The following is a 26,785-nucleotide window of genomic DNA, read 5'->3' as shown; positions in this document are numbered from 1 at the left end:
AGATGAGAGAGGAGAGAGGAGTATAGGGTTAAACCATAATAACGTCAATGTGACACTGTGTCCTATGGATGCTGGATGACAGGAGGATTTGAAGACATGACTGGGCTTTAGTGTGATGTGGGGATGACTGTTATTAAGCCCTGACAGAATACATTTCACCTGGCGGCTGCTCCCCAAGGTCACCACTCATCACCGTGTCCTTCCTTCCTTTCATCCTTCCTTCCTTCATTCCGTCCTTGCTTCCCTGCTTCCTTCCTTTATTCCTTCCTTCCCTCCTTCATCCTTCCCTTCCTTGCAGTACTCAACTCTACAATGTGCAGTAGGCTACAATTGACCTGCCTCTATCAGGCGTCGTTTTCCAAAATACTTGTTGGTATTGTAGCTTAAACTTTATAACTTAATTTCTCACTTCTGGGTCTGCTCAAAAATGTATCGTTATTGCAGAGTGGCAGAACATGAGGTCCGGTGAGACGATTTCTACCTTCTTATTTACTAATGTATGAGAGAGAGAGAGAGGGAGGGAGAGAGAGAGGGAGAGAGAGAGAGAGAGAGAGAGAGAGAGAGAGAGAGAGAGAAGAGAGGATGTTTAAAAACAAAAATTTGCTGTTAGTGTCTAATGCAGGATGACAGTGAGCGTTAGCCGGAGTGTCTTAATCTCTGAATAATACTTCTGGCAAATATACAGTACCAGTCAAAAGTTTAGACACACCTACTCATTCAAGGGTTATTCTTTATTTTTTATATTTTATACGTTGTAGAATAACAGTGAATACATAGTAACCAAATGTTAAACAAATCTAAATATATTTTATATTTGAGATTCTTCGAAGTAGCCACCCTTTGCCTTGATGACAGCTTTGCACAGTCTTGGCATTCTCTCAACCAGCTTCACGAGGAACGCTTTCCAACGGTCTTGAAGGATTTGTTGGCTACTTTTCCTTCAAGGTTATCAGCACACACACACACACAAGACAATGACTGACAGAATCAGTTTTCATCTATATTTTTTCGTGGCTGTTTATTTACCACCACAGACAGATGCTGGCACTAAGACCGTACTCAGTCAGCTGTATAAGGAAATAAGCAAACAGGAAACCACTCACCCAGAGGCGGCGCTCCTAGTGGCCCCTCCTTTAATGAAGGAAAAGTGAAATCAGTCTTACCTCATTTCTATCAGTATGTTAAATGTGCAACAAGAGGGGGAAAAAAATACCACCTTTACACCACACACAGAGACACATACAAGCTCTCCCTCGCACCCCCATTGGGCAAATCTGACCATAATTCCATCCTCCTGATTCCTGCTTACAAGCAAAAACTAAAGCAGGAAGCACCAGTGACTCAATAAAGAAGTGGTCAGATGACGCAGATGCTAAGCTCAGGACTGTTTTCATAGCACAGACTGGAATATGTTCTGGGATTCCTCCGATGGCATTGACACCACATCAGTCACTGGCTTCATCAATAAGCTCATGAATGATGTCATCCCCACAGTGACTGTACATACTTACCCCAACCAGAAACCATGGATTGCAAGCAACATCTGCACTGAGCTGAAGAGTCGAGCTGTCGCCTTCAAGGAGCGGGACTCTAACCCAGACGCTTAGAAGAAATACCGCTATTTCATCAAACGAACCATCAAACAGGCAAAGCGCCAATACAGGACTAAGATTGAATAGTACTGCACTGGTTCGAATGCTCGTCGGATGTGGCAGGGCCTGCAAACTATTACAGAATACAAAGGGAAACACAGCCGCGAGCCTCCCAGTGACACGAGCCTACCAGGTGAGCTAAATCACTTCTATGCTCACTTTGAGGCATGCATGAGAGCATCAGCTGTTCTGGACAGCTGTGTGTTCATGCTCTCCGTAGCCAAAGTGAGTAAGACCTTTAATCAGGTCAACATTCACAAGGCCCCTGGGCCAGAATGATTACCAGGATGGGTGCTCCGGGCATGTGCTGACCAACTGGCAGGTGTCTTCACTGACATTTTCAACATGTCCCTGATTGAGTCTGTAATACCAACATGTTTCAAGCAGACCACCATAGTCCCTGTGCCCAAGAACACAAAGGCAACTTGCCTAAATGACTACAGACCCGTAGCACTCACGTCCTTAAGCCATTAAGTGCTTTGAAAGGTTGGTAATGGCTCACATCAACACCATTATCCCAGAAACCCTAGACCCACTCCAATTTGCATACCGCTCAAACAGATCCACAGATGATGCAATCGCTATTGCACTCCACACTGCCCTTTCCCACCTGGACAAAATGAACACCTACGTGAGAAAGCTACTCATTGACTACAGCTCAGCGTTCAACACCATAGTGCCCTCAAAACACATCACTAAGCTAAGGATCCTGGGACTCAAACATGACTCCAACACCATCATTAAGTTTGCAGACGACACAACAGTGGTAGCCCTGATCACTGACAACGACGAGGAGGTCAGAGACCTGGCCGGGTTTGTGCCAGAATAACAACCTCTCCCTCAACGTAATCAAGACAAAGGAGATGATTGTGGACTACAGGAAAAGGAGGACCGAGCACGCCCCACTTCTCTATAGTGGAGCAGGTTGAGAGCTTCAAGTTCCTTGGTGTTCACATCACCAACAAACTAGAATGGTCCAAACACACCGACCGCAAGGAGCTACAGAGGGTAGTGCATATGGCCCAGTACATCACTGGGGCTAAGCTGCCTGCCATCCAGGACCTCTTTAACAGGCGTTGTCAGAGGAAGGCCCTACAAATTTTCAAGGACTCCAGCCCCCCCAGCCATAAGACTCCTGAACATTTAATCAAATAGCTATCCAACCCCTCTTGAAGACTGTAAAATAATGATGGCCTTTAAAATTGTTCCCGTTCTGACTCTTCACGTGATAGGCTATAGGCCTAGTGTAATGGATGAACAGATAAAATGTCAGTTTTATAAGACAATTAATGTTATTACATGCCTTATTCTTATCATATTATGTAGTTCCAGATACATTTTGATGACATTATCCCTCAGCTGAATATTGTATATAATGTGGCTATGATTAGTGATAACTTGCCCATTTTCATACAGGTTTGAATGACACAATGTACTTCCCTAACCTCATTCTTTCAATAAAGTTCAGTTATTTTTCTATTGATATTATTTGTTTATGTCTTTCCTTATCACACTCTAAGAAATGCTGGGTTACAAAACACTTCTTGTTTTCTTTAAGGTGAGTTGTTGATGCTGCATTTTACACCAGTTTCAAACAGCTGAAAACACAATATTTTTGGTTATTGAAAACATATTCCACAGGGGTTCAGATGCTACAATGATTCTCTACACTAGACATATGCTATTTTTTGTCACATAAACTGATGTTAGGCGAACTATCACAATTTTAGCAACCAGGAAATGGTGGAACTATTTCTGCATATTACACCTTTAAATAGGGGACATAAAACATCTGGTTATAATTGCATGATTACCCAAATATGGGTGAATTTAACTCTCATGCTGGGTTGACCTAGCATCTGGGTATTTTTTTAAGTAATTCTTAGGTCATGCTCAGGAGGTGTGGCTTATTAGAGGCGTGGCTTTCCGCTAAATCTTATTGGCCATCTGTGAGAGTAAATATCACTCCTGTTCATCATGTTAAGTTGACATACTGTAAATTCAATGTTCAATAATAATTGTTTTAACACGTTCTTTAATATTAAAATGATTAATGACTTTAATAATAAGTTATACCACCTTCTTGTATCCCAACAGGGGGATTTACATAGGCTTTTAGGAAACTCTGTAAGCGTTATTAACCTATACATTTTTTTATTTTCAAGCTTAATTTGAAGTAACTATGAAAAACAACAGATGACCTGGAATTACAGTTACTCTCACGGATGGCTAAAAATAACTCTCCTAAAGCCACGCCCCTACTAAACTACACCTCCAGTGTTCTGATCTGACCTGCTGGGTCATAGCTCAAGCACCAATAACCTAGCACCCAGCACCAATAACCTAGCACCCAGCACCAATAACCTAGCAAACAGCATCAATAACCTAACACCCAGCACCAATAACCTAGCACCCAGCACCAATAACCTAGCACCTAGCACCAATAACCTAGCACCCAGCATCAATAACCTAGCACCCAGCACCAATAACCTAGCACCCAGCACCAATAACCTAGCACCCAGCATCAATAACCTAGCACCCAGCACCAATAACCTAGCACCCAGCATCAATAACCTAGCACCCAGTACCAATAACCTAGCACCCAGTATCAATAACCTAGCACCCAGCACCAATAACCCAGCACCCAGCATCAATAACCCAGCACCCAGCACCAATAACCCAGCACCCAGCACCAATAACCTAGCACCCAGCACCAATAACCCAGCACCCAGCACCAATAACCCAGCACCCAGCACCAATAACCCAGCACCCAGCACCAATAACCCAGCACCCAGCACCAATAACCCAGCACCCAGCACCAATAACCCAGCACCCAGCACCAATAACCTAGCACCCAGCACCAATAACCCAGCACCCAGCACCAATAACCCAGCACCCAGCACCAATAACCCAGCACCCAGCATCAATAACCCAGCACCCAGCATCAATAACCCAGCAGTTCTTAAAGAAAACAACCCAATTAAGTGACCCAATGCTGCAACCCAGCAGTTGGGTCAACCAAACAACCCAACATTTTTTAGAGAGTGTGTGTACTAACAATTGTTCACAAATGAGCTCTGGCAGAGTGGGCAAACATTAAACCAGCAGAGAGATGTATCCACACGCACGCACGCGCACACACACACTCACTGTTATGTATGGGCCCCTGCTTGTGGTGTGTTTGGGGGAGACTGCAGCTCTGGTTCAGTCCTCCTCTGGGTCTCAGAGACAGATGGAGGGAGAAGTGTGTCACTGGGTCAAACCTCAGCAGCCATCTTAGAGAGACACCAGTCACCTTCTCTAACCCAGACTGCACAGGGAAATGGATGACTTGGATGACTTAATGTATTCAGATGTGTTCTTTCCCAAAGTGCTGCTACTCTGGATGTTTTAGCCATAAAATATGAATATTGTTTCTTCTTTTCATCCTGTTTCTGTTATTGTGGCTATGTTTTGTTAGTTCTGCTCTGTTTAATCGTGTTATAGTGTAGATGTCCTGTCTTTAACATGGAGGAATATTTTCCCAACTCTAGTCACCTGTGGAGACCAAGCACCCTGTGGAAATCAAAGCCAGGATTATGCTAATCAAAATAGAACAGTGTGTGGACGCCTCGGCCCAGTAACCCCATCACACACCCACACATGCATACACACAATCCAGCACACGCACCCATGCACACACACATTCATAAACACCCACCCACCCATACAAACACACACACAAACAACCAGGGTGAAATTACCCAGCACCCCCTGCTCACCATATCAACCTCAAAGCTGTCACAGTATCCTGTGTCTGCTCTCTGTGCGTGTGCGTGTGTGTGTGTGTGTGTGTGTGTGTGTGTGTGTGTGTGTGTGTGTGTGTGTGTGTGTGTGTGTGTGTGTGTGTGTGTGTGTGTGTGTGTGTGTGTGTGTGTGTGTGTGTGTGTGTGTGTGTGTGTGTGTGTGTGTGTGTGTGTGTGTGTGTGTGTGTGTGTGTGTGTGTGTGTGTGCGTGGTTGCGTGCGTGTGTGCGTGTGTGTGTTTTCCATGTCTGTGTGTCCCTCCCAGCCTGTTCTGTGTGCTCGGGTCTGAGCTGCATGGCAATCCAGTCATTAGAACGGTACCGCTGATTATAGACAAACACACACTCCCAGACAGCCTGCAGGATGGGAATGGGACTGGGGCTGCAGGGCTGGAGCAAGGCCAGTAGATTCTACAGCTGTGCTACATCTACACTTTACTCTCTTTGTTAGAATGTATGTTGACAAAGAGTCATTGAGTAAGTGCTTAATATTGGAATCAACTTCTGAATAATTTAGTGGTTGTGGTTGAGAAAGGGTGTGAGGGATTTGTGTCTTTTCATATCTTAAAGGCCGGGGCTGTGTTTGAACCAGGCCTGATCGATGGTTATGGATGAGGCAGAGGAGAGGAGAGGGGAGGAGAAAGAGTGGGCCAGAGGCTGCAGCACTGAATTAAAGAAACATCTCTCACACGCTGCAGACTCACAGTGCTGCCGATACACAGATTATACACACACAGACACACACACATACGAACGCAGGCACACACACAACATATGCGTGCGTGCCTGCATGCTCACGCACACACATTATATCCATCGCATTTATTGTTTATTAATCATCCAACTTGGATTATGTTTATGTTGAACATTGCTGTGGTCATTTGCTGCACTCAGAGAGAGGAGAGAAAGCAGGGCAGTGTCAGAGGAGAGGCATTCTGTTTTATCTTCTGTTTTGTCATTTCATCCCTGTATGTCCTTCCCTGGTCCTTTTCTCCTCTTTGACAGACAGACATCTGATGCTTGTCTGGCGGTGGATGGGATCTAATGTCTGACACTTGGCCTTACACTCCTCTGGCACCTCGCTGGAAAGAGCTTAAAACACAGCAGGGTGTGCGTGCATGTGTGTGTGTGTCTGTGCACTCGTGCGTGCGTGATGCATCCATGTGTTTGTGTGTGTGACGCGGGGTCTCAAGGAGAAAGCCTTCAGATGCAGGAGTTCAGTTTGCATAAACAGACATGTCGGGGTTTATAGAATAGATGGTTACACACAGAGGCTGCATCTCTCTGCAGCTCTACCTACTTCCCCCAGTAACAGGCTGACACACTACGACCTTCAATATCAGATGAAGAAAACCTCAGCCTCTTATGGCTGGTTACTCTGTTACTGGTGTTGTTAACGTGTTACTACCTGCTGTATTCATTAAGGCACACATAGCAAACATAGCAAATACAAGCGTTTCTTATTGGACAAGTCCTGGTAGTTACTCACTGTTTCAGTCTGTTTGACGCCTAATGAATACAACCCTGGTTACTGAATCGCCTCTTCCACCCTCCCTGCTCTTCTCTCTCTCTCTCTCTCTCTCTCTCTCTCTCTCTCTCTCTCTCTCTCTCTCTCTCTCTCTCTCTCTCTCTCACTCTCTCTCTCTATCTCCCCCTCTCTCACTCCCTCTCTCTCTCTATCTCCCCCTCTCTCTCTCTCTCTCTCTCTCTCTCTCTCTCTCTCTCTCTCTCTCTCTCTCTTTCTCTATCTCTTTCTCTTTCTCTTTCTCTTTCTCTTTCTCTTTCTCTTTCTCTTTCTCTTTCTCTTTCTCTTTCTCTTTCTCTTTCTCTCTCTCTCTCTCTCTCTCTTTCTCTTTCTCTTTCTCTTTCTCTTTCTCTTTCTCTCTCTCTCTCTCTCTCTCTCTCTCTCTCTCCTTCTCTTTCTCTTTCTCTTTCTCTTTCTCTTTCTCTTTCTCTCTCTCTCTCTCTCTCTCTCTCTCTCTCTCTCTCTCTCTCTTTCTCTCTCTCTCTCTCTCTCTCTCTCTCTCTCCCTCTCTTTCTATGCTCCAGTCTCTAGTGTGCTGAGATGTCAGTATTATGATGTGTTATCCACAGTAATGAGCTCCATCCTACTACTTCTGTGTGCTTGGGAGCTCTTGATGCAATCCCACAGTACATTCATTCAATAACATTCAATAACATGTAAGCTATGGTTCAAAGCAGATCGTATGTAGTTCACTTTCAAAGGTTCAATTAATGAACCCTTGATGCCATATAATCGTATCATTACTCAAAGTAAATAACATGTTGACTGAATATGGAAATTGGCTGTGTAGCTCAATCTGGTGAAGTATGAGTTCTACATAGTGCCTGGCAAATACACTATTCATCTCGCCAGCTGCTCAGCTTGTCTGTCTTTCCTATAGTCTCTCTAAGTGCCTGTACAGCCGATGGATCGTTTGATGACTAATAGGGGATCACATCCCATTCCCAGTGAAGGTGTAACTCAATACCACTCACTAATAGTCCTCCTACCCACCCCCAACCATCAGTTAGCCAGTTGGTTATGATGTCCTTAAAGGAAAGTTCCACACAAAAGCATTTTTTTCATTAGATCTATAGTTGACACAGTCCCCCCAAAACTTGTTTGTCAGCAATATAATTTTCAAAATACAGGAATCTGTCAACCCCTGATTTGTTTCACCTGTCTTTGTGCTTGTCTCCACCCCACTCCAGGTGTCGCCCATCTTCCTCATTATCCCCAGTGTATTTATACCTGTGTTCTCTGTTTGTCTGTTGCCAGTTCATCCTGTCTTGTCAGGTCTTACCAGCGTGTTTTCCCATCTCCCTGCTTTCTCAAATTCCATTCTGCCTACCCTGACCCCGAGTCTGCCTGCCGTTCGGTACCTGCCTGACTCTGACCAGTGTATAAACCTTTGCCTGTCCTGGCCCCGAGCCTGCCTGCTGTTCTGTACCTTATTGACTCTACCCTGGATTACGGACCACTGCCTGCCTTTGACCTGTCTTTGCCTGCCCCCTGTTTGGGTCAATAAACATCTTTGACTCTAGCCGTCTGCATCTGGGTCTTCTTTATTAAAAAAAAAATTCACCTTTATTTAACTAGGCAAGTTAGTTAAGAACAAAATCTTATTTACACTGACGGCCTAGGAACAGTGGGTTAACTGCCTTGTTCAGGGGCAGAACGACAGAACATATCCTGAGAACTTTAAATTCATCCCCCTAGTGATACGATACGATGTAAAACGCAGCATCATATCATGCAAAATGCAGCATCATATCATGCAAAACGCAACATCACACGATGCAAAACGCATCATCATATCATGCAAAATGCATCATACGGGGATCATTTCTGTATTTTGAAAGTCGCATATCTTGAGAACTTGATTGCTGACATGCAAAACATTTTGGGACTATGTCAACAATGGACCAATGAAATAAATATCAAAACAGTGGGTGGAGTTATCCTTTAACACAGTGACTGACCTCTCTGTTATCCTCTATAGCCTCCGACAGGAAGACTATACCTGATGATAGAGAAAAGCATTCCACAGGGATGCTGGCCCATGTTGACTCCAATACTTCCCACAGTTGTGTCAAGTTGGCTGGATGTCGGGTGGTGGACAATTCTTGATACACACGGGGAACTGTTGAGCGTGAGAAACCCAGCAGCGTTGCAGTTCTTGACACACTTGACACACCGGTGTGCCTGGTACCTACTACCATACTCCGTTCCAAGGCACGTAAATATTTTGTCTTGCCCATTCACCCTTTGAATGGTATACATGCACAATACATGTCTCAATTGTCTCAAGGCTTATAAATCCTTCTTTAACCCGTTTCCTCCCATTCATCTACACTGATCGAAGTGGATTTAACAAGTGACATCAATAAGGGATCATAGCTTTCACCTGGATTCAACTGGTCAGTCTATGTGATGGAAAGAGCCGGTGTTCCTAATGTTTTGTACTCATAGAGTACATGCTTTCAACATGAACAGAGATATTTAAACATGAACAGAGACATTTAAACATGAACAGAGACATTTAAACATGAACAGAGACATTTAAACATGAACAGAGATATTTAAACATGAACAGAGACATTTAAACATGAACAGAGACATTTAAACATGAACAGAGATATTTAAACATGAACAGAGATATTTAAACATGAACAGAGACATTTAAACATGAACAGAGACATTTAAACATGAACAGAGATGTGCACAGTGGCCCTGCTAGGGAAATGTCTGGCAGCTCCACTAACAAGATGTACTGTACTGTAGCTCCATAAGGGAGTTGTACGGTGTAGCTAATGTATTCTACTTTTCACAAGGTGAAAGTTCATCCTCAGAGCTGATCACAGAGATAGGAAACCAACAACCGGCTAAATGTGAGTGTAGCCTTTCCGGAACCTCTTACCTACCCACACAATGTTTTTTACAACAAACACACATAGGAGATATACACATACACACACGAGCAGTCACTCTGCTTTTGTAGCCAGAATTTTTATTTTATTTAACTAGGCAAGTCAGTTAAGAACAAATTCTTATTTTCAATGACAGCCTAGGAACAGTGGGTAACTGCCTGTTCAGGGGGAGAACAACAGATTTGTAACTTGTCAGCTCGGGGGTTTGAACTTCCAACCTTCCAGTTACTCGTCCAACGCTCTAACCACTAGGCTACCCTGCCGCCCAAGGAGCTCATGAGAAGGAGTGTGTATTTTCTTTTCTTATGTGTTGAGAGCAGGGACACATCTCTATCTACATCTCTATTATAAGAAAAAGCATCTCTGCTGAACATCTCTATTCTCTAACATCAGACTGCTGCATCTCTGCACTGACACTGACTGAATACTGGGTGGTCGTTTGTTTCACATCACAGTGACTCAACACGAAGACGAGAACTAAAGTACAGCCAAGTAGCACAGGTGTTAGTTTGCTAGCAGCCATAGAGTGAGCCATAAAGCCTCAGCGCCAAGAGCAGAGCAGCACTCACTAATAAGGTTCAAAGGTTAGAGGTCAGGTTGAGGGTAAACATCACAGCCAGCATCAGCTGCTCTACTTGTTCCTGGTGTCACACATATTAGCATGGAGCGACTTCCTTCACTTACAACCCATCAGCTGCCTACACTATACCAGACAGGACATTATCTCCTTTGTGTGTGTGTGTGTGTGTGTGTGTGTGTGTGTGTGTGTGTGTGTGTGTGTGTGTGTGTGTGTGTGTGTGTGTGTGTGTGTGTGTGTGTGTGTGTGTGTGTGTGTGTGTGTGTGTGTGTGTGTGTGTGTGTGTGTGTGTGCTCAGGAGGACCTGGGCCCTAGGACCATGCCTCAGGACTACCTGGTCTGATGACTCATTGCTGTCCCCAGTCCACCTGGCCGTACTGCTGCTCCAGTTCCAGTTGTTCTGCCTGTGGCTATGGAACCCTGACCTGTTCACCGGACGTGCTACCTGTCCCAGACCTGCTGTTTTCAACTCTCTAGAGACAGCAGGAGCGGTAGAGATACTCTTAATGATCGGGTATGAAAAGCCAACTGACATTTACTCCTGAGGTGCTGACTTGCTGCACCCTCGACAACTACTGTGATTATTATTATTTGACCATGCTGGTCATTTATGAACATTTGAACATCTTGGCCATGTTCTGTTATAATCTCCACCCGACACAGCCAGAAGAGGACTGCCCACCCCTCATAGCCTGGTTCCTCTCTAGGTTTCTTCCTAGGTTTTGGCCTTTCTAGGGAGTTTTTCCTAGCCACCGTGCTTCTACACCTGCATTGCTTGCTGTTTGGGGTTTTAAGCTGGGTTTCTGTACAGCACTTTGAGATATCAGCTGATGTAAGAAGGGCTATATAAATAAATTTGATTTCATTTGGTTGATGATCCAGAACCATATCACTACCGGGCTAATAGTACGCCCCTGCCCACGGCAGCCAGAGCCAATCAAAGGATGACACACACTCATAGAGGAACTGTATCCCATAGCAACGACTCTGACCCGCATCACCTGTCAGAGATCCCCTGAATTAATAAAGAAAAATAGAGGGTGTTCCATTTATCTACCTCGCCTCCTTTCCTTCCTTACTGACGCGCCCTCAATGATCTGAGTGGACTTGATAAGTGTCAATAAGATGGTGGACCCACCCTCTGACCTATCAAGAGGCTAGGCTAGTGGCATACCTCCTACTTTTCAGGGGGAGTGACACAGTGCAGTGCACAGGAATAGAAGGGATGTTATGGATGTAGGGAATCAGAATGCAGAGACAGACTCAGCCCACAGGAAGTCTGTCTCGGTGTCTGCGACCTCTCGGGTGACCTCTGGGGTGAGTAGCAAACAGTCTCGTCCTCCAGTCCTGCTCTGCCTGTCTAGACAAAGGGATCCAGAAAGAGACTGAGGACAAAGTGTGGAGAGAGGGCAGAGGGCTAGCTAACCGGAGGGAGATAGAGGGAGATGGAGAGGGCACAAGGCTAATTAGTGGTAGACAGATAGAGAGCAAAGGCACAGTGCTAATGGCCTGACGAGGACCGTTTGGCATGATCAAGTATTCAGGGGGAGAGAGAGATGGTGAGGAGGGAGGGGAGAGGAGGGGAAGGGAGGAAGGTAAGGTGAGAAAGGGTTGAAGCAGTGTGTTGTTTGTCTGGGAGGAGGGGGAGGATGGAGAAGTAGAAGGATGAGGTAGTGTAAGAGTTGTGTTTCAGTGAGGAGGGGGTGAGGTGAGGAGTAGGTGAGTAGGGGTGAGGCAGGGTAAGAGTTGTGTTTCAGTGAGGAGGGGGTGAGGTGAGGAGTGGGTGAGTAGGGGTGAGGCAGGGTTACTGCAGAGTGTTGTGTTACTGTGACCAGGCCCCGAAGCCCCCGGAGGTGAGCAGAATTCCTAATGAGCTCTGAACTGTAAACAAGACTCGGAATCCACACTCGGGAATTCTGCTGCTTCCTATCAGGAATTCTATTCTCTAACAGGAAGCATCCACTCCCCGCGCTCTCACTACACAGACTTACACACACACACCATACACTTGACGCACTCACAAACTCACACACCACAGACACACACACAGGCACACACCTCCCTCAGCCCATCCCCTCTGTGCCTGAGGGACTTAGCTAGGCGCTCAGCTAGACCAACGAATAACAGCTCAAATTGGAGGAAATGGGATCTAAAATTACATTTCAGAGAGTCTCATTGAAAGTGCATGCCTGAGACCTGGTTAGATTCATATTAAGACTCAATATCCTGTAGGGACATCAGAAATATTAGTCAAGCATCACATAGCAATATAACATCTGCCCATTCACGTCCCTTTGATCAGGTTATAGAGACAGAGAGGCTGAGAAAACAGAATGGTAATGGGGTTACAATATTATGCACCTAATATAGATACATCCTAATATATCTGCAGTCAAAAAGATTTACTGTCGTGAAAAAATGGAAGGCAGGTCGAATTAACCTCACCCCATGTTTTTGTCCCCAGCACACATTGACTCATTTTTAAGGATATTAATGACGGTAATGAGACATTATTTGTCATAGTCTATAAATAGTATAGGGGTAACAATATCAGGTTTGATATATCAATTAATTGATGACAGAGCTGTAGAGAAGATAGGGCCCTGCCAAGGCCACCAGATATAATATGTTACACTGACTCCACCTACTGGTAACAGTAGAGAAGGCAGATTCCCCATTGATACAATAATAGTGACAGAGAGAGAGTGTGCGTGTGTGTGTGTGTGTGTGTGTGTGTGTGTGTGTGTGTGTGTGTGTGTGTGTGTGTGTGTGTGTGTGTGTGTGTGTGTGTGTGTGTGTGTGTGTGTGTGTGTGTGTGTGTGTGTGTGTGTGTGTGTGTCTAATCCCTGTAGACCACAGTCCACACTCTGTTTTATCCCAGCTATCTCCTTCACAAGCAAACCATCTTGTGTCTCTGTCTGTGTCCTATCAGAAGGGTGCCAACTAAACCCACATGGTCCAACTAACCCCCTCGTCTCCACTCCAGCCGCTGAACCACTCACTCTCGACTACATGACGACACTCCGGCAAGTCAACCTAACCAGAACATCATCACCTTATTAGGGGTCAGAAGCTATTCAAAGCAAACTCATCAGCACCATACTGTGGCCAAACAGACACATTGCAGTTAACTGGACATATTTTGCTCAATTGCGACATGCCCCTCCTCCCTGAAGTGTGCACTCATTCACCCCAGATACGGACAGTACTTCTGTTACATGTATTTGATAGATGTGTTTCAACTACTTCTGAGTATTTAGTCATTCGTATTACACTGGGCTGAACTACACCCCAATGTATTTTGTAACAAGATACCTTCCAGAGCTGTAATTTGTATTTTCAAAATACAAAATAGTTTTCTATGCTAATTTTTTAATTGTGGTTCGCAATTTTGCCCTCCCCTTTCACCTTGCATTGGTATCAGAAGTCTGATGGCACTATGGTGGGATAAGAGCATCTGCTAAATGAACTAAATATATACTGAACATAAATCTAAACTCAACATGCAACAATTCCAAAAATGTCACTGAGTTACAGTTCATAATAAGGAAATCTGTCACTAGAAATAAATGCATTAGGCCCTACTTTATGGATTTCACATGACTGGGAATACAGATATGCATCTGTTGGTCACAGATACCTTTAAAAAAGGATCTGAAAACCAGTCAGTATCTGGTGTGACCACCATTGGCCTCATGCAGAGCGACACATCCCCTCGCATAGAGTTATTCAGGCTGTTGATTGTGACCTGTGGAATGTTGTCTCAATCCTCTTGTGTGAAGTTGCTGGATATTGGCGGGAACTGGAACACACTGTCACACAAGTCGATCCAGAGCAGCCCAAACGTGCTCAATGGGTGACATGTCTGGTGAGTGTTCAGGCCATGGAAGAACTGAGGCATTTTCAGCTTCCAGGAATTGTGTACAGATTCTTACGACATGGGGCTGTGTATTATTACGCTGAAACATGAGGTGATGGCGGCGGATGAATGGCACGACAAAGGTTATCAGGATCTCATCACGGTATCTCTGTGCATTCAAATTGCCATTGTTCTTTTTCCGTAGCTTATGCCTGCCCATACCATAACCCCACCGCCACCAAGGGACACTCGGTTCACAACGTTGACATCAGCAAACCGCTTGCCCACACGACTCCATACACGGGGCCTGCGGTTGTCAGGCCATTAGGACGTAAAGCCACATTCTCTAAAACAACGTAGCAAAGATGAATGAATATGAATGAATATGAATTTCACGCTCCCTCAAAACTTGAGACATCTGTGGCATTAAGTTGTGTGACAAAACTGCACAATTTTAGAGTGGCCTTTTACTGTCCCCAGAACGAAGTGCACCTGTGTATTGACCATGATGTGCAATCAGCTTCTAAATATGGCACACTTGTCAAGTGGATGGATTATCTTGGCAAAGGAGAAATGTGAATGAGGGATGTAAGCAATTGTGTGCACAAAATTTGAGAGAAATAAGCTTTTTGTGCGTATGGAACATAGCTATTTTATTTCAGCTCATGAAACATGGGACCAATACTTGTTGCGTTTATATTTTTGTTCAGTGTAAATGTATTGTACATGTAAAAATATACATTTGCAAAGCATTTGCAGTATTATTCTCATGAGTTCCGGCACGAAACAAGGCCAGTGTGCTTTGCAGTTCATTTTGGTTCATTTTCACAAATACATTTACATTTCGGGCAATTTAGCAGACACCATAATCCAGATTGACTTACAGCCAAGTGTATTCAACTAAGGAAGATAAACAAGAACATATCACAGTCATAGCAAGTAAAACATTTCTGTAATTGTTACTGAGAATGTTGTTGCTGTTCAGGCCGGCTACCTACAAATGTATTTCTGTATTTTAAAAGACAAAATAACAGTCTTTTGAGGTTCACTTTGATTAGTTAATCTTTATGGTATATTGTCATTCTATTTGCCAATTCCCGATTCACCCCAGGCATAAGCCGACATACCTGAATGCTCTCGCGGAGGAGGGTTGGCCAACTGCCATATGTCTTACAACAATCTGATACTTTTAAATCCCTGAGGGGGAGTGAGTGAGTACAGGTTTCCGGGAGAGAGGGGTGAATCTGAATTGGGCTACAAGTCTGGACTGTTGAGCTGTAAACGATGTCGACAGACTGTGCAGTTGAAGGACATGTTTGTCACGCTAGTCTATACAAAAGGATAAGTTTGACAAATAACATTGCAGCTGCAGAGGAGAGTCTGCATTTATTCAGTCAAAGCATCCTTAACATCTGATCCAAGACACCTGTGTGTCCTTTGTGCCAGTGAGTGTTTATATCACAGTAATATCACATTAAAAGCAGGGCCCAGTAACCTGTTAATACCTCAGTAATAGCAGGCTATAGGTCCCAGAGAGAGACATTTGAACACACTGAGTGAGTTAACATAAATCGTGGAGCAGAGGCTTGTGGGAAACATAGTTACCTAGGAAACTGAGAGATCCTGCACATGATACCATCCCAAAATACTGTCTGGGACCAAACTGCAGTAGCCTAGGATATTCCATCTTGATAAGTCAAGATTTGTATAGTGGTACACTAGGCTAAAGAAAGATGTACAGTAGTGTATATTAGTTAAGTCATTATGCCAGGCCTACAGACCTAGGGCTACTGAGATTACATTGCTCAATTATGTTTTTTATTTTTATTTAACCTTTATTTAACTAGGCAAGACAGTTAAGAACTCATTCTTATTTACAATGACGGCCTACCCCGGCCAAACTCAGACGACGCTGGGCCAATTGTGCACCGCCCTATGGGACTCCCAATCACAGCCGGATGTGATTCAGCCTAGATTCAAACCAGGGACTGTAGTGTCAACTTTTACACTGAGATGCTGTGCCAAAGACCACTGCGCCACTCTGGAGCCAAACAGTATTCAAATGATCAATTCATAATATGGCCTATAGGCTAGCAGGCCATTATATATCGATGACAGATGTTTGTTTGACATCTCAGATGGCCACAAGACCGTTAAACTAGCGGGATGTTAGGTCACTACTCACTACTGTACAGTTTAGTAGCGTTTTTTCTCTCCTGTCACGCCCCCTCCGCGGCGCTCAATTTTTCTCCTCTTCTTGCTGAAGAGAGAGAAGAGGCGATGCGAGAGGGTTTACTCCGCCCAAAGTGTGCCCATGAAAATAAGTGAGAAATGTTTGTATGGCGGTCAACGAGAGAGTGTGAAATTTGGTCAACAGAAAATATAATTGGTCATTTTGCTACACGAGACTTATTTGGTCTAATATATGTTTTATAATGGTTAGGTTGTTGTTTGGGGTTTGAGAAGTCAATGAGAGAAGTGAAAATGTCTCTTTAGTTGTTCATTTTCTAAATAAATCTAAAGGCACAACCTAGATTCAAGCCAATATCTTAAGTAGTTGAACATGTCATTACTCCAACCTTGTGAAAGTGACAAACTGACACGTTTTAATTTTTATCAAAAACTTTACATCGAAGGAGCGGCTTTGATTTGCACATGCGCAGTTCGGCGCGAAATGGCCAAATTGACCCGATTACATTTTTTTGCGCATGAGTTTAGCTAGCCATTATTTCATTTTTTTTAATTTTTTATTAAACAGTGACATGCAAAACACACACAAAAACAGAACAGCGAGAGCGATTCCACAAAGAAATAAGGAATATATCTTCTTCTTCTTTTTTAAAATTACAAATCCACATTATATAAATTCAAATACAGACATGTAACGAATACATGTTTAAGACATTTTTGTTTTGTATACGTTTTAATGATTCTAAATAGTTTTCCAAATCAGATTTTAGAGAAAAAAAAGAAATGGGGCTTTTTCTTCATAGATTTAGATTTTATGTATGAAAAATGTTCCTAATAAAAGAAAGATTTTTGATATACTCACGTTCAATTGTGGAATCAGTGTAGTAAAATAATATGTCCAAATTAGATATTTCAATAGTTGTTTGCATTTTGTTGCCAAGATATAGTCTTACATCAGTCCAGAACACTTCACTATGTAAACAATTACAGAATAAGTGTTCAATAGATTCCGTTTCTAGTTCACAAAAACTGCATTCACTGGTAACATCAGGTATATATGTAGAAATCAAGCTATTACACGGATATAATCTATGGATAATCTTAAAGGAGATCTCCATTACTTTATTGGCCACCATAAATGTGTGTGCAGTGAGCCAAGCACGGCGCCAGTTTACATCAAACGATGAAGCCCAACAAAATATCACAGAGGGAATAGACATCATGTGGAAAATATCCCTTAATAAACGATTGTTACATTTATTATCTAGTAAACCTATGCCGTTCACCTGGATATGGCTTACAAAGGGAGTTATTCCAAAATATGCATTATTCTGAAGTAAAGATTTTATCCCACTATGTATAGCTTTAATAACAGTGTCATATTCCTTGCTTGAAACCTCAAAGTTGCATCTAGCAAGGAATATGACATTACCTACAAGCTGGATCTGGGATTTCTATTGGAGAAGCAGTTTCTGCCTATCTTCATACTGTAGCCCTACTGTATTTGACTTTTGTGCCTGTTGTTCACAAGCTTATCTGCCCTCTCGTTGACTAGAATGGTCCCATCTGATTTCGCCTCCTCCCACCTGCCTTCCATCTTTGAGGACATGTATTTCAATTGTTAAAGCGGTCACTCGACTATCTTATCAATATAATAGAACATCTTTGCTGTGGCACAGGCGGCGCTGTCAGGTGCAAAGCCGCTAACGACACCGCTGCAGCTCGGTTAAAAGTACAGAATGTGCCAGGAACAAAGAACAAGAGCTGCTCTCTGATTCTCTCCGAGGAGAGAGAGTGATCAGCCATGGCCAGCTGTCGGAGAGGGAGCCCGCGGAGCCAGGCAGGACAGGCAAGTGGCAGTCTGAGAGCAGCGAGGAAGCCCGGGCAGAGAGATCCTTCCAGCGAGTTAGGGGATGCTGGCGAATCAATGACAGAGCTACCACAATGGTTGCGGCTTTATTTCTATGGGATGCACGGTATCACTTTGGATATCCTCCTGTCGTCGGCACAGGGGCTTTTGGCTGACAGGGACCCCAAACTGTTCGGCTTTTCCTCCCCGTACCTCTGCATCATGCACTCGGTGACCCATTTCTTGCTGGAAAAAATATATTCGCAAAAGAAGTGCTTTCAAGGACGCACAGTAGTTTTTCACCTTGTTTTCTATCCCTCTGTGTACATCGGGTTGCAGATCCTGATTGGGAATATAAACACGCTGACCGAGCACGTTAGAATAGTCTCTGCCACTCATCTCGTCGTTCACTACCTACTGGCACTGTACTTCACCCAAGTTTTCCACAAGGGGCTTGAGCGGCTGCGCTACCACTGCCCCGGGAAACGGACCATGTCTACACCGGAAAAGCGCACCCTGGAGCCGCTGCCTAATAATGGTCTGCCCGATGTTGTGAGATTCCTCTTCTTTGGAATGCACGGCTTTTTGGACGAGATCTTTTTTACCTCGATATTCAACCTTGTGGAGAAATCGGACCGGACCATGAGCGGCCATACCTCCCTGTGGTCCTTCCTGATGTACGGAAGCTGCAGCTTCGTGGTAGAGAAACTCTACCTGCATTTGTACTTTAGACGGGGATGGAGCACCTGGAGGCGGCTCCCCATCTACATCTGCTTCATCTACACCTGGGAGTTCTGTTGGGGGCTGGCGCTGCGGCAGTACGACGCATGCTCATGGGACTATTCCCACTATCCATTCAACTTCATGGGCCTGATCACGCTCCTCTACCTGCCCGGATGGGTCTGCATCAGTCTCTACCAGGATATTCTGTCCAGCGTTCTGCTGCGCGTGGTGGTGTGTGCCAAAGACGAGGAGTGAAGGCACCCGGGCGCTGGCATCAACGTCTGCCATGTGTCCAGGGGGAAAAAACTGTATTTATAGGCCTAGGTCACATTTGATTTAGGGACTATTGATAATGATACAAAGAAAGAAGAGGACATTTAAGACCATCAATGTTGACTTAAATAATGTGTATTCCCTTGTGGAAATGTGGAGTTGATGTGGCTGTTTAGACAGCATCTTTTATCAGTGATTCTAACAAATAGCCTATCAATTTGTGACAGGTAGCCTAAAAGCACAGACATGCCTTGCCTGGCATGTGATGACACACAGACATGCCTTCTGCTGTGATGACAACTGACATTTCGAATTTTGATGTAGATGAAACAATAATATTTAACATTTTACACTTCACTTGCTTGCTCATTTTAGAGCTGTGAATTATTTCCTAAACTATATTGACAAAGTCAGCCATGGTGGCACCATTTGACTAGGTTGGTCTCTTCAATCCCAGAGCTTTGAGCTCATTTCTGCATGGCTGCATTCATGATCACTTAATTGCTTAAATCGTATTACCTTAAAACAATGCATGACATTTGGAAATAAAATAGCTTCTAAAAAGTTAAAAATGTATGTAGCATGAGATGTAATCGAACCGAATAGAACAGGTGGTGGACCGAATTCATTTCACTGTGAATCTTTTTCTGAACCAAACCTTAACCTTACTGTGTTGGAGTGCCTTTCCGAGCAAACCTACAGACAGCTGGACTAAAGACAAACTGAACTACACTGTGGGCCAGTTTCCCCCTAGTCCTGGCCGAACTCAAAATGAAGCTCAATGGGGAATTGAAAGTGCTTTTTAAGTCTACAACTATAGGCTTAGTCTGGGTCATGCAAACAGGCAATGTGTGCCAATCAGACAGACCCTGATGATCAGCTTTATATTTCTCCCTTCGTTACATAGTGGCATCCCAGCCCCAGGCTTGTTTACCTAACTTTTATAAAGCAGCGGAGCACGAGGCAGCTTTTTATGGTTTACACTCGACAGGTTGATCTGGAGTGGGCAATATCGGGAGTCAGCAGACCTGGGTTCAAATACTATTTGAAATCTTTCAGGCACTTTCACTGTTGGTTTTAACCTGCCTGGAGTGCGAGATGGACGGGTTTTGGGGTTTGAATTTTTGCGGCTATTCTATTGGTTCCACGCCAGGAAAGCTCAATCAGGCCTAGATAAAAGTATTTGAAATGATTTCAGAATAGTATTTGAATCCAGGTCTGGGATCAACCTCCATGCATAGAGCTCTTTGGCATATATCTTTCTGCCTGTTTTATTTCCTCGTTTGCCATTGTACCAAACGGTCAAGTGTCATGTTCTCTCTGAGGGGCCAAACACATACAGTATGTGTGGATACCTGGCACTGTGACTTCATTAGCAACCTGTTCCAACCTTATACTCTTTGGAAAGTACGTTTGGAAACGTAGCGTTTTTGCTCTTTTTACTGTTTGTTATGATTCTCTAGCGTGTTTCGAATCCATTTTACTGCCTGCCTTCATCAGTCCTGGGGATCCCGTGAAACTAAGGTTGGAGGTAACTGTAAGCTGGTAATATTGATGAGTAATACTAGTGCAGGGAGAAATATCTTATAACATAATGTCATTCAAATATTACAACTTTTACACATGTTGATTTTTGTCCGATTGTTATGAATATGGACTGAATGGTTCATGCCGTGGGAGTTTCCCTGTCCTTCGCGAACAAACAATACCTTCCAGTCGTCTGGAGACTCACACTGGACGGACTGAAATGATACCAATTCTTTTCCTTTTGGTTTTGTCATTTCAAAATGGTGGGCTTTTGTTGTGAGCGATGCAAAAGAAGGATACACATGGTGAATAGGACCAGGAGTTTCTTTCCTGGTTATGTGGTCGGGGAGGATCTCCTGTCCCTGGTGAAGTTGTTATCTTAACTATATGATAAGGTTTCTTTTCAAATGTGAGGTTTGGAAATCATTGATCAACTGTATTTAATAATACACTACAACAATGTACTACATGGCTCACAATGAGGAAGTAAAACCATGTTTATTTTAGGTTATAAATGAATAGAGCCCGAAAGTATTCTTGCTATAGTATGCCCATGGTGGAATTGAATTGAATCAATCACTGGATGGAAATAGTGTAGCCTGTATACTGTACATTACTTAAATTTCAAAGAATTCCATGTTGAACCGACAAGGTTGGCCCAGTTCATGTTCATGTTGTCTTGATTGACGTTGTGCTTTCACTGTATTTACAGGTTGTCTGTGTTTCTCTCAGATCAGCTTCCTTGGAAAGCTGCACAATGTCATAAAAAAACAAAATGCCTGAGTGTGTGTGTGTGTGTGTGTGTGTGTGTGTGTGTGTGTACGTGTACGTGTACGTGTGTGTGTGTACGTGTGTGTGTGTGTGTGTGTGTGTGTGTGCGTGCGTGTGTGTGTGGATGTTTAGACTAGTCTACCCATGGAAAGTTGTCAAGGAAGCCATTCAGCGAGGTTGGAGGGGTAAGGTAAGAAGAGCTGTATTGTACATGTAGGGACCTGTTATTTATGTTCTCATATATCTGATACCCACCGACACAGCACCACCAGCCTATCTGATTGGCCATAAACATCTAGGGACAGCATTGGCTTATCTAATTGGCCGGATGACTCCCACCATTTACTTCTCCTTCTGGACTCATTATCTCCCTGCAGACTTCCTCTATTTGTTACAGCAGTAAAACAATGATACTAACACAGTATTTAGTGTTGCTGCGTACTGCTTCACTGGTTCTCTGAGGTATCACTTATCCGTTTCCAGTTATAACACTTGCACACGCTCAAACTCTTAATAGGCCTAACTCCAGAAGTCTGGCTAAAATTCAAGGTCATTCTTTACAGAGTAAAGCAGGCTAACGCTTAAATTCCAAATATCTACAGTAATCTACTTTAATGCTTAATAAGGCTTTGGGCTCTACCGTGGTCTACCCCCCTCGAGTTTCAAGAAACTCCAAAGCAAGGCAGGAGTCATCCACACACACACACTCAAGGTTTATTCTTATCAGGGCAGGGCAAGGAAAATCTCATATTACACTATTGGCATTTAACTTTCATTACAGTCTTTCGCAATGAGTGGAGAAGAAACTATTAGTACCTCTTGTCAATGTCAATGAATAAAATATTTACAATAACAGCTGTAATAGGTGCCTGTCTTCACAACATCAACACCGTGAGGATCAGTAGTGCAATGGTCAACCAATGACACTGTAAATACTCACAGAGACAGAGAGTCGCGTTTTTATTTACATATGCACTCAAATGATATACAAATAACTACTGAAGAAATGTTGTCACAGATTAACCATCTCTACTTGTAAGAAACTCTTCTTTGTTCCAGTCGCAACATATCTATTTCCTGCTGAATGAAATCAGTAGACCGGTAAATCAGTATGGAGCTTCATCATTACTGCAGTGTGAACCTAATTAAGTCACAGAGAAAACAGCGACCCGAAACACCCAGGTTTTACAGTACGGCATGGCACACTCTATAGTTTGTCCTTATCCGCGATCAACAAACTTTCAATCAACATATCACCTGAAGCCAACATCTGCATGAGACTTTATTACCTTTATTTAACTAGGCAAGTCAGTTAAGAACAAATTATTATTTTCAATGAGTGGGTTAACTGACAGATTTGTACCTTGTCAGCTCGGGGATTTGAACTTGCAACCTTTCAGTTCCTAATCCAACGCCCTAACCACTAGGCTACCCTGCCGCACATCACTTACCTCGGATAATTATTACAGTATTATTATGAAGGTCAAACAAGAGACTTGGGCCACCTTGTGTATGTTACATAGGACACAGTCCAGTTACACAGGTCAACACTTATGATCCATCCATCGGTGTTTCAGTGTTTTTTCAAGTTCTCTTTAATGGTTGACTGTTCCATATCAGCGATCACTTTATTCAGTGTCTTAGTCTTGTCGGACAGACCCTGATGCTTCAGTCTAAACACCAGTGCTTTAGACAGGTGTATGGGCAGCTTGGGGGAACATGTCCGTCCTGCATAGCATTGACAGGTGAACCTCCTGGAGAAGAGGGTCAGGTCAGCCAGACTGGGCGTCCCCAGGACCATGTACGTGCCCCTGGCCCGGAGGATACGGAAGTTCCCTGAGGACAGGTGGAGGTAGTGGTCCGACTCGTAGTGCTTCCGTACGCAGCGCCCGTTCCCCTGGCACAGGAAGTCGCCGCAGAGCTGGGCGGCGGCTGTCACGTTGGCGACGTAGGGGTTGAGCGTGGTGGTGAGGTACGAGGAAAGAGCCTGACAGGACGCCTGTGGGGAGAAAGTCGGAGGAAATGGAAACTCTTCATGTCCACGCGTAGTGGTGAGGTACACCTAGTGAGGCTCACAGGACGCCCGTGGGAAGGGAGGGTGGAGGGAAGGAACAATACACCAAAGGAAGTCAAGTGGATTCATGTGTGCTGGAGTTTAACGTAATATTCTATTCATGGTGAGAAAACTTTTTCCTGTTTTCGTATAGTTTTGTTGCTTAAAACAATGTTCTGTGTCTCAACTGGCACCCTATAAATGTCAGTGGCATTGGCTTTCAGTGTAGGGAGTATCACCTTGAGTGTGTATGTGTGTCAGAAGCCCTGTTTATACCTGGCTCTAGCATGCGTCAATTCAAATCAAATCAAATTTATTTATATAGCCCTTCGTACATCAGCTGATATCTCAAAGTGCTGTACAGAAACCCAGCCTAAAACCCCAAACAGCAAGCAATGCAGGTGTAGAAGCATTGTCCTGATATTGTCTACATTCTGATTTTGCCCACATTTTCAGGACTATTGTGAGGCTTTGGTATTAACGTGTAATTTATTTATTTGTTTTAAGATGCATATTAATGCCATAAGTTAATGGTGCCACCTGTCAAATATTTTAGAAGGCAGGATAAGGATGATTTAAATGGTTTCACTGTCCAGATCCATGTACACTTGTAAGATATCCAGACACAATGTGTGCCTGACCACCTCCGGAGGTGCTGAGCAAGATCCGATCACAATGCATCTTTTGATTGTCTACGTACACCTGCATGAAAATGTGGGCACAATCAGAATGTGGACAAGATGTGGACAAATGTCACAACCAGGTATGAACAGGGCTAGAGTATCACCTAACCTTGTCATCGTAGTCGGCACTGGCCCCCCACAGCACGGCTCCTGAGGCCCCCACGGCAGCACTCTCCCCGATGGTGCTGACCAGGTCCCCCTGGAGAACAATACACAGTTAAAGCAGAGAAGGGTTATTATTACGGTGGTAGGGGTTATGACAGAGGTAACTGCACCTCCTCTGACCTCAGAACCCCACCATCACCCTGTTTCATGTGTCATTTCTCACCTGGCTGAGGAAGCGTCTGTTCTGGTCGATGAAGACGGGTCGTGTGTACACGTAGACGGGTGCGGTGGTGGGCCGGGCGGGCAGGGCAGACACCCTCAGCGCCTCTTGGACTCGGTTTCTCACCAAGAGGGCGGCGCTATGCCTGTCCCCTAGAGACGCCTAAAAGAGGCACAACAACCCCATACGAGTTAGTCTCCCTTACCTTACCTACAAACTAGGAAGCACTACAAACTAGGAAGCACTTTAGTATAACCTGACAGACTAGATAGGAGATGACAAAACCAAAACACATCTGGGGGTAGATGTTAGATTATGAATTAGTCATATCCTGCCCCACCCCCAACAAACAAAAAACATTCTTACCTGCAGGTATATAGAGGGGTAGAGTGCGGAACTTGCCTCCCACAGCCAGAGCAGCTCATCGTTCTGCCCCATCACCTCCTTGGTACATCTCCCTGTGTATCCCGGCACCATCCATCCATGGTTATAACAGTTGGGGAACAGGTAGAATCCCCACTGGTAGTTGGGCCTGAGGCGGCTACCCAAGGACAGAGTCTCTGCCATGTAGCTGCGGGCTGCTGCCTGGAACTGCTTCTTGGCCGTAGCCGTGGCCCGCCAGGCTGTGAGGGAGCGGTCCCTCTGGCGGGCATGGGTCACTGATAGGGTCCTGTAGATCCACTTGGAGCCCCAGTTCCTGGCCCACAGGGGGCGCCAGTCCTCCCAGTCGATCACAGCCAGGCCACGGGCCGTCCTGGAGGGAGGTGGTGGAGCAGTAAAGTTATAGACATATTATGCACTGATCTAAGGTCAGTTTTGTGTCCCCAACTCTCCCTTAATGGTTAAGGTTAGTGTTTGAACATGGTGAGCTAAACATTGATCTGTGCCTAAGGGCAACCTCTACACGGTTAATAATTAAGGTTAGGGTTTTGGAGCTGATTCTAGGTCAGTACTTGGAGGGGATGTAGTAGTTGATGTCAGCACGGGCCTTGGCCAGACTGGCCCTAAGATTTCCTCTCTGGGGGATGCCTCCGTAGAACTGCTGCCTGGAAGGCAGGTCCACGTGGGGGTAGAGCCCCAGTCGGTCAGTATAGAACAGAGACAGGAACTGACCTGGCACCTAGAAACAGGGAGGAAGGAAGCACAGTAACGTTTTTGTTAGGAAAAAGTTATGTCTTGTACTTCTCACAATAAATCCCTGTTAGGACATTGAAGTATATGATTGTTTCAGGTTTGATGTGTCAAACATTGTTATGGACATCCTTCAATTTCAAACACGTTACCAGCTATCCAAGAGGAATGTGCGTATTGTTTCTTACCTTGGCAGGTGTGGCCACGCCTCTGTAGGGGGAGGTGTCCAGGGAGATGTTGTACCTGTTACAGACCAGCTTTGGGATGTTCCAGGTCACTGTGAAGGGCTCACGGTCAAATAGAGGGGGGGCAGTGTGGGGGAGAGGATGGGGGGAGGTTTTGGGCGGATTAGGAGTGGAGTTTTTGGGTAAGGGACGCGTGGTAGAGGGAAGAGGAGCCATTGTTGTTTTGGGAAGAGAAGGAACAGTAGTTCTGGAGAGAGGAGGGGTGAAGACCTGAAAGAAATGAGGAGTGATGGTTTTGGGACGTGGATAGGAAGTTTGGGGAAAGGGACTGGTGGTATGGGGGAGAGGAGGAGGAAGAGAAGGGGGGGTTTTGAGTAAGGGAGGGTTGGTCGTTTTGGGGAGACGAGGGCGGGATGTTTTGGGAAGGGGAGGGGTGGTATGAGGAGGTGGAGGAGGGGAGGTTTTGGGGGGGAGTGTGATGGTGGTTGTGAACAGGGGAGGGGTGGTGGTGGAGGAAGTATAGAGGGGAGAACCGGGGGAGGACTGAGAGAGAGGAGAGGTGGTGATTTGGGGGAGAGGAGGGATGGTCGTTTTGGGAGGACGGGGGCGGGTGGTTTTCGGGAGATGAGGAGTTGTAGTTTTGGGGAGACGAGGCCGAGAGGTTTTCAGGCGATGAGAGGAAAAGATTTTGGGGAGACGAAGGCGATATGTTTTGGTTAGGTGATGGGAGGTATCGGGAAGAGGAGGGACAGTGGTTGTGAAGGAAGTGT

At 44.6% G+C, this 26,785-nt stretch overlaps 2 protein-coding genes across 2 annotated transcripts; one reads left to right on the top strand and one right to left on the bottom strand.

The window, feature by feature from the left end:
- The first annotated feature begins 18,105 nt into the window (after nt 1-18,105).
- On the top strand, nt 18,106-22,493 carry LOC109910309 (transmembrane protein 229A-like). Its single transcript, XM_020509461.2, has one exon. The coding sequence runs from the start codon at nt 18,300-18,302 to the stop codon at nt 19,320-19,322; it is 1,023 nt and encodes a 340-aa protein (XP_020365050.1). The 5' UTR covers nt 18,106-18,299; the 3' UTR covers nt 19,323-22,493.
- Nucleotides 22,494-23,088: 595 nt separating this feature from the next.
- Nucleotides 23,089-26,231, bottom strand: LOC109864616 (hyaluronidase PH-20-like). The gene is made up of 6 exons (XM_020452474.2): nt 26,019-26,231; nt 25,653-25,819; nt 25,066-25,453; nt 24,703-24,861; nt 24,484-24,573; nt 23,089-23,637 (listed from the first exon to the last, which is right to left on the bottom strand). The coding sequence occupies exons 1-6, from the start codon at nt 26,229-26,231 to the stop codon at nt 23,212-23,214; spliced, it is 1,443 nt and encodes a 480-aa protein (XP_020308063.1). The 3' UTR covers nt 23,089-23,211.
- Nucleotides 26,232-26,785: the final 554 nt, after the last annotated feature.

The sequence above is a fragment of the Oncorhynchus kisutch genome, linkage group LG19, assembly GCF_002021735.2.
Source record: "Oncorhynchus kisutch isolate 150728-3 linkage group LG19, Okis_V2, whole genome shotgun sequence".
Lineage (NCBI taxonomy): Eukaryota > Metazoa > Chordata > Actinopteri > Salmoniformes > Salmonidae > Oncorhynchus > Oncorhynchus kisutch.
The sequence above is the reverse complement of the archived record's forward strand: the minus strand, read 5'-3'. Positions and strand labels throughout refer to the sequence as shown.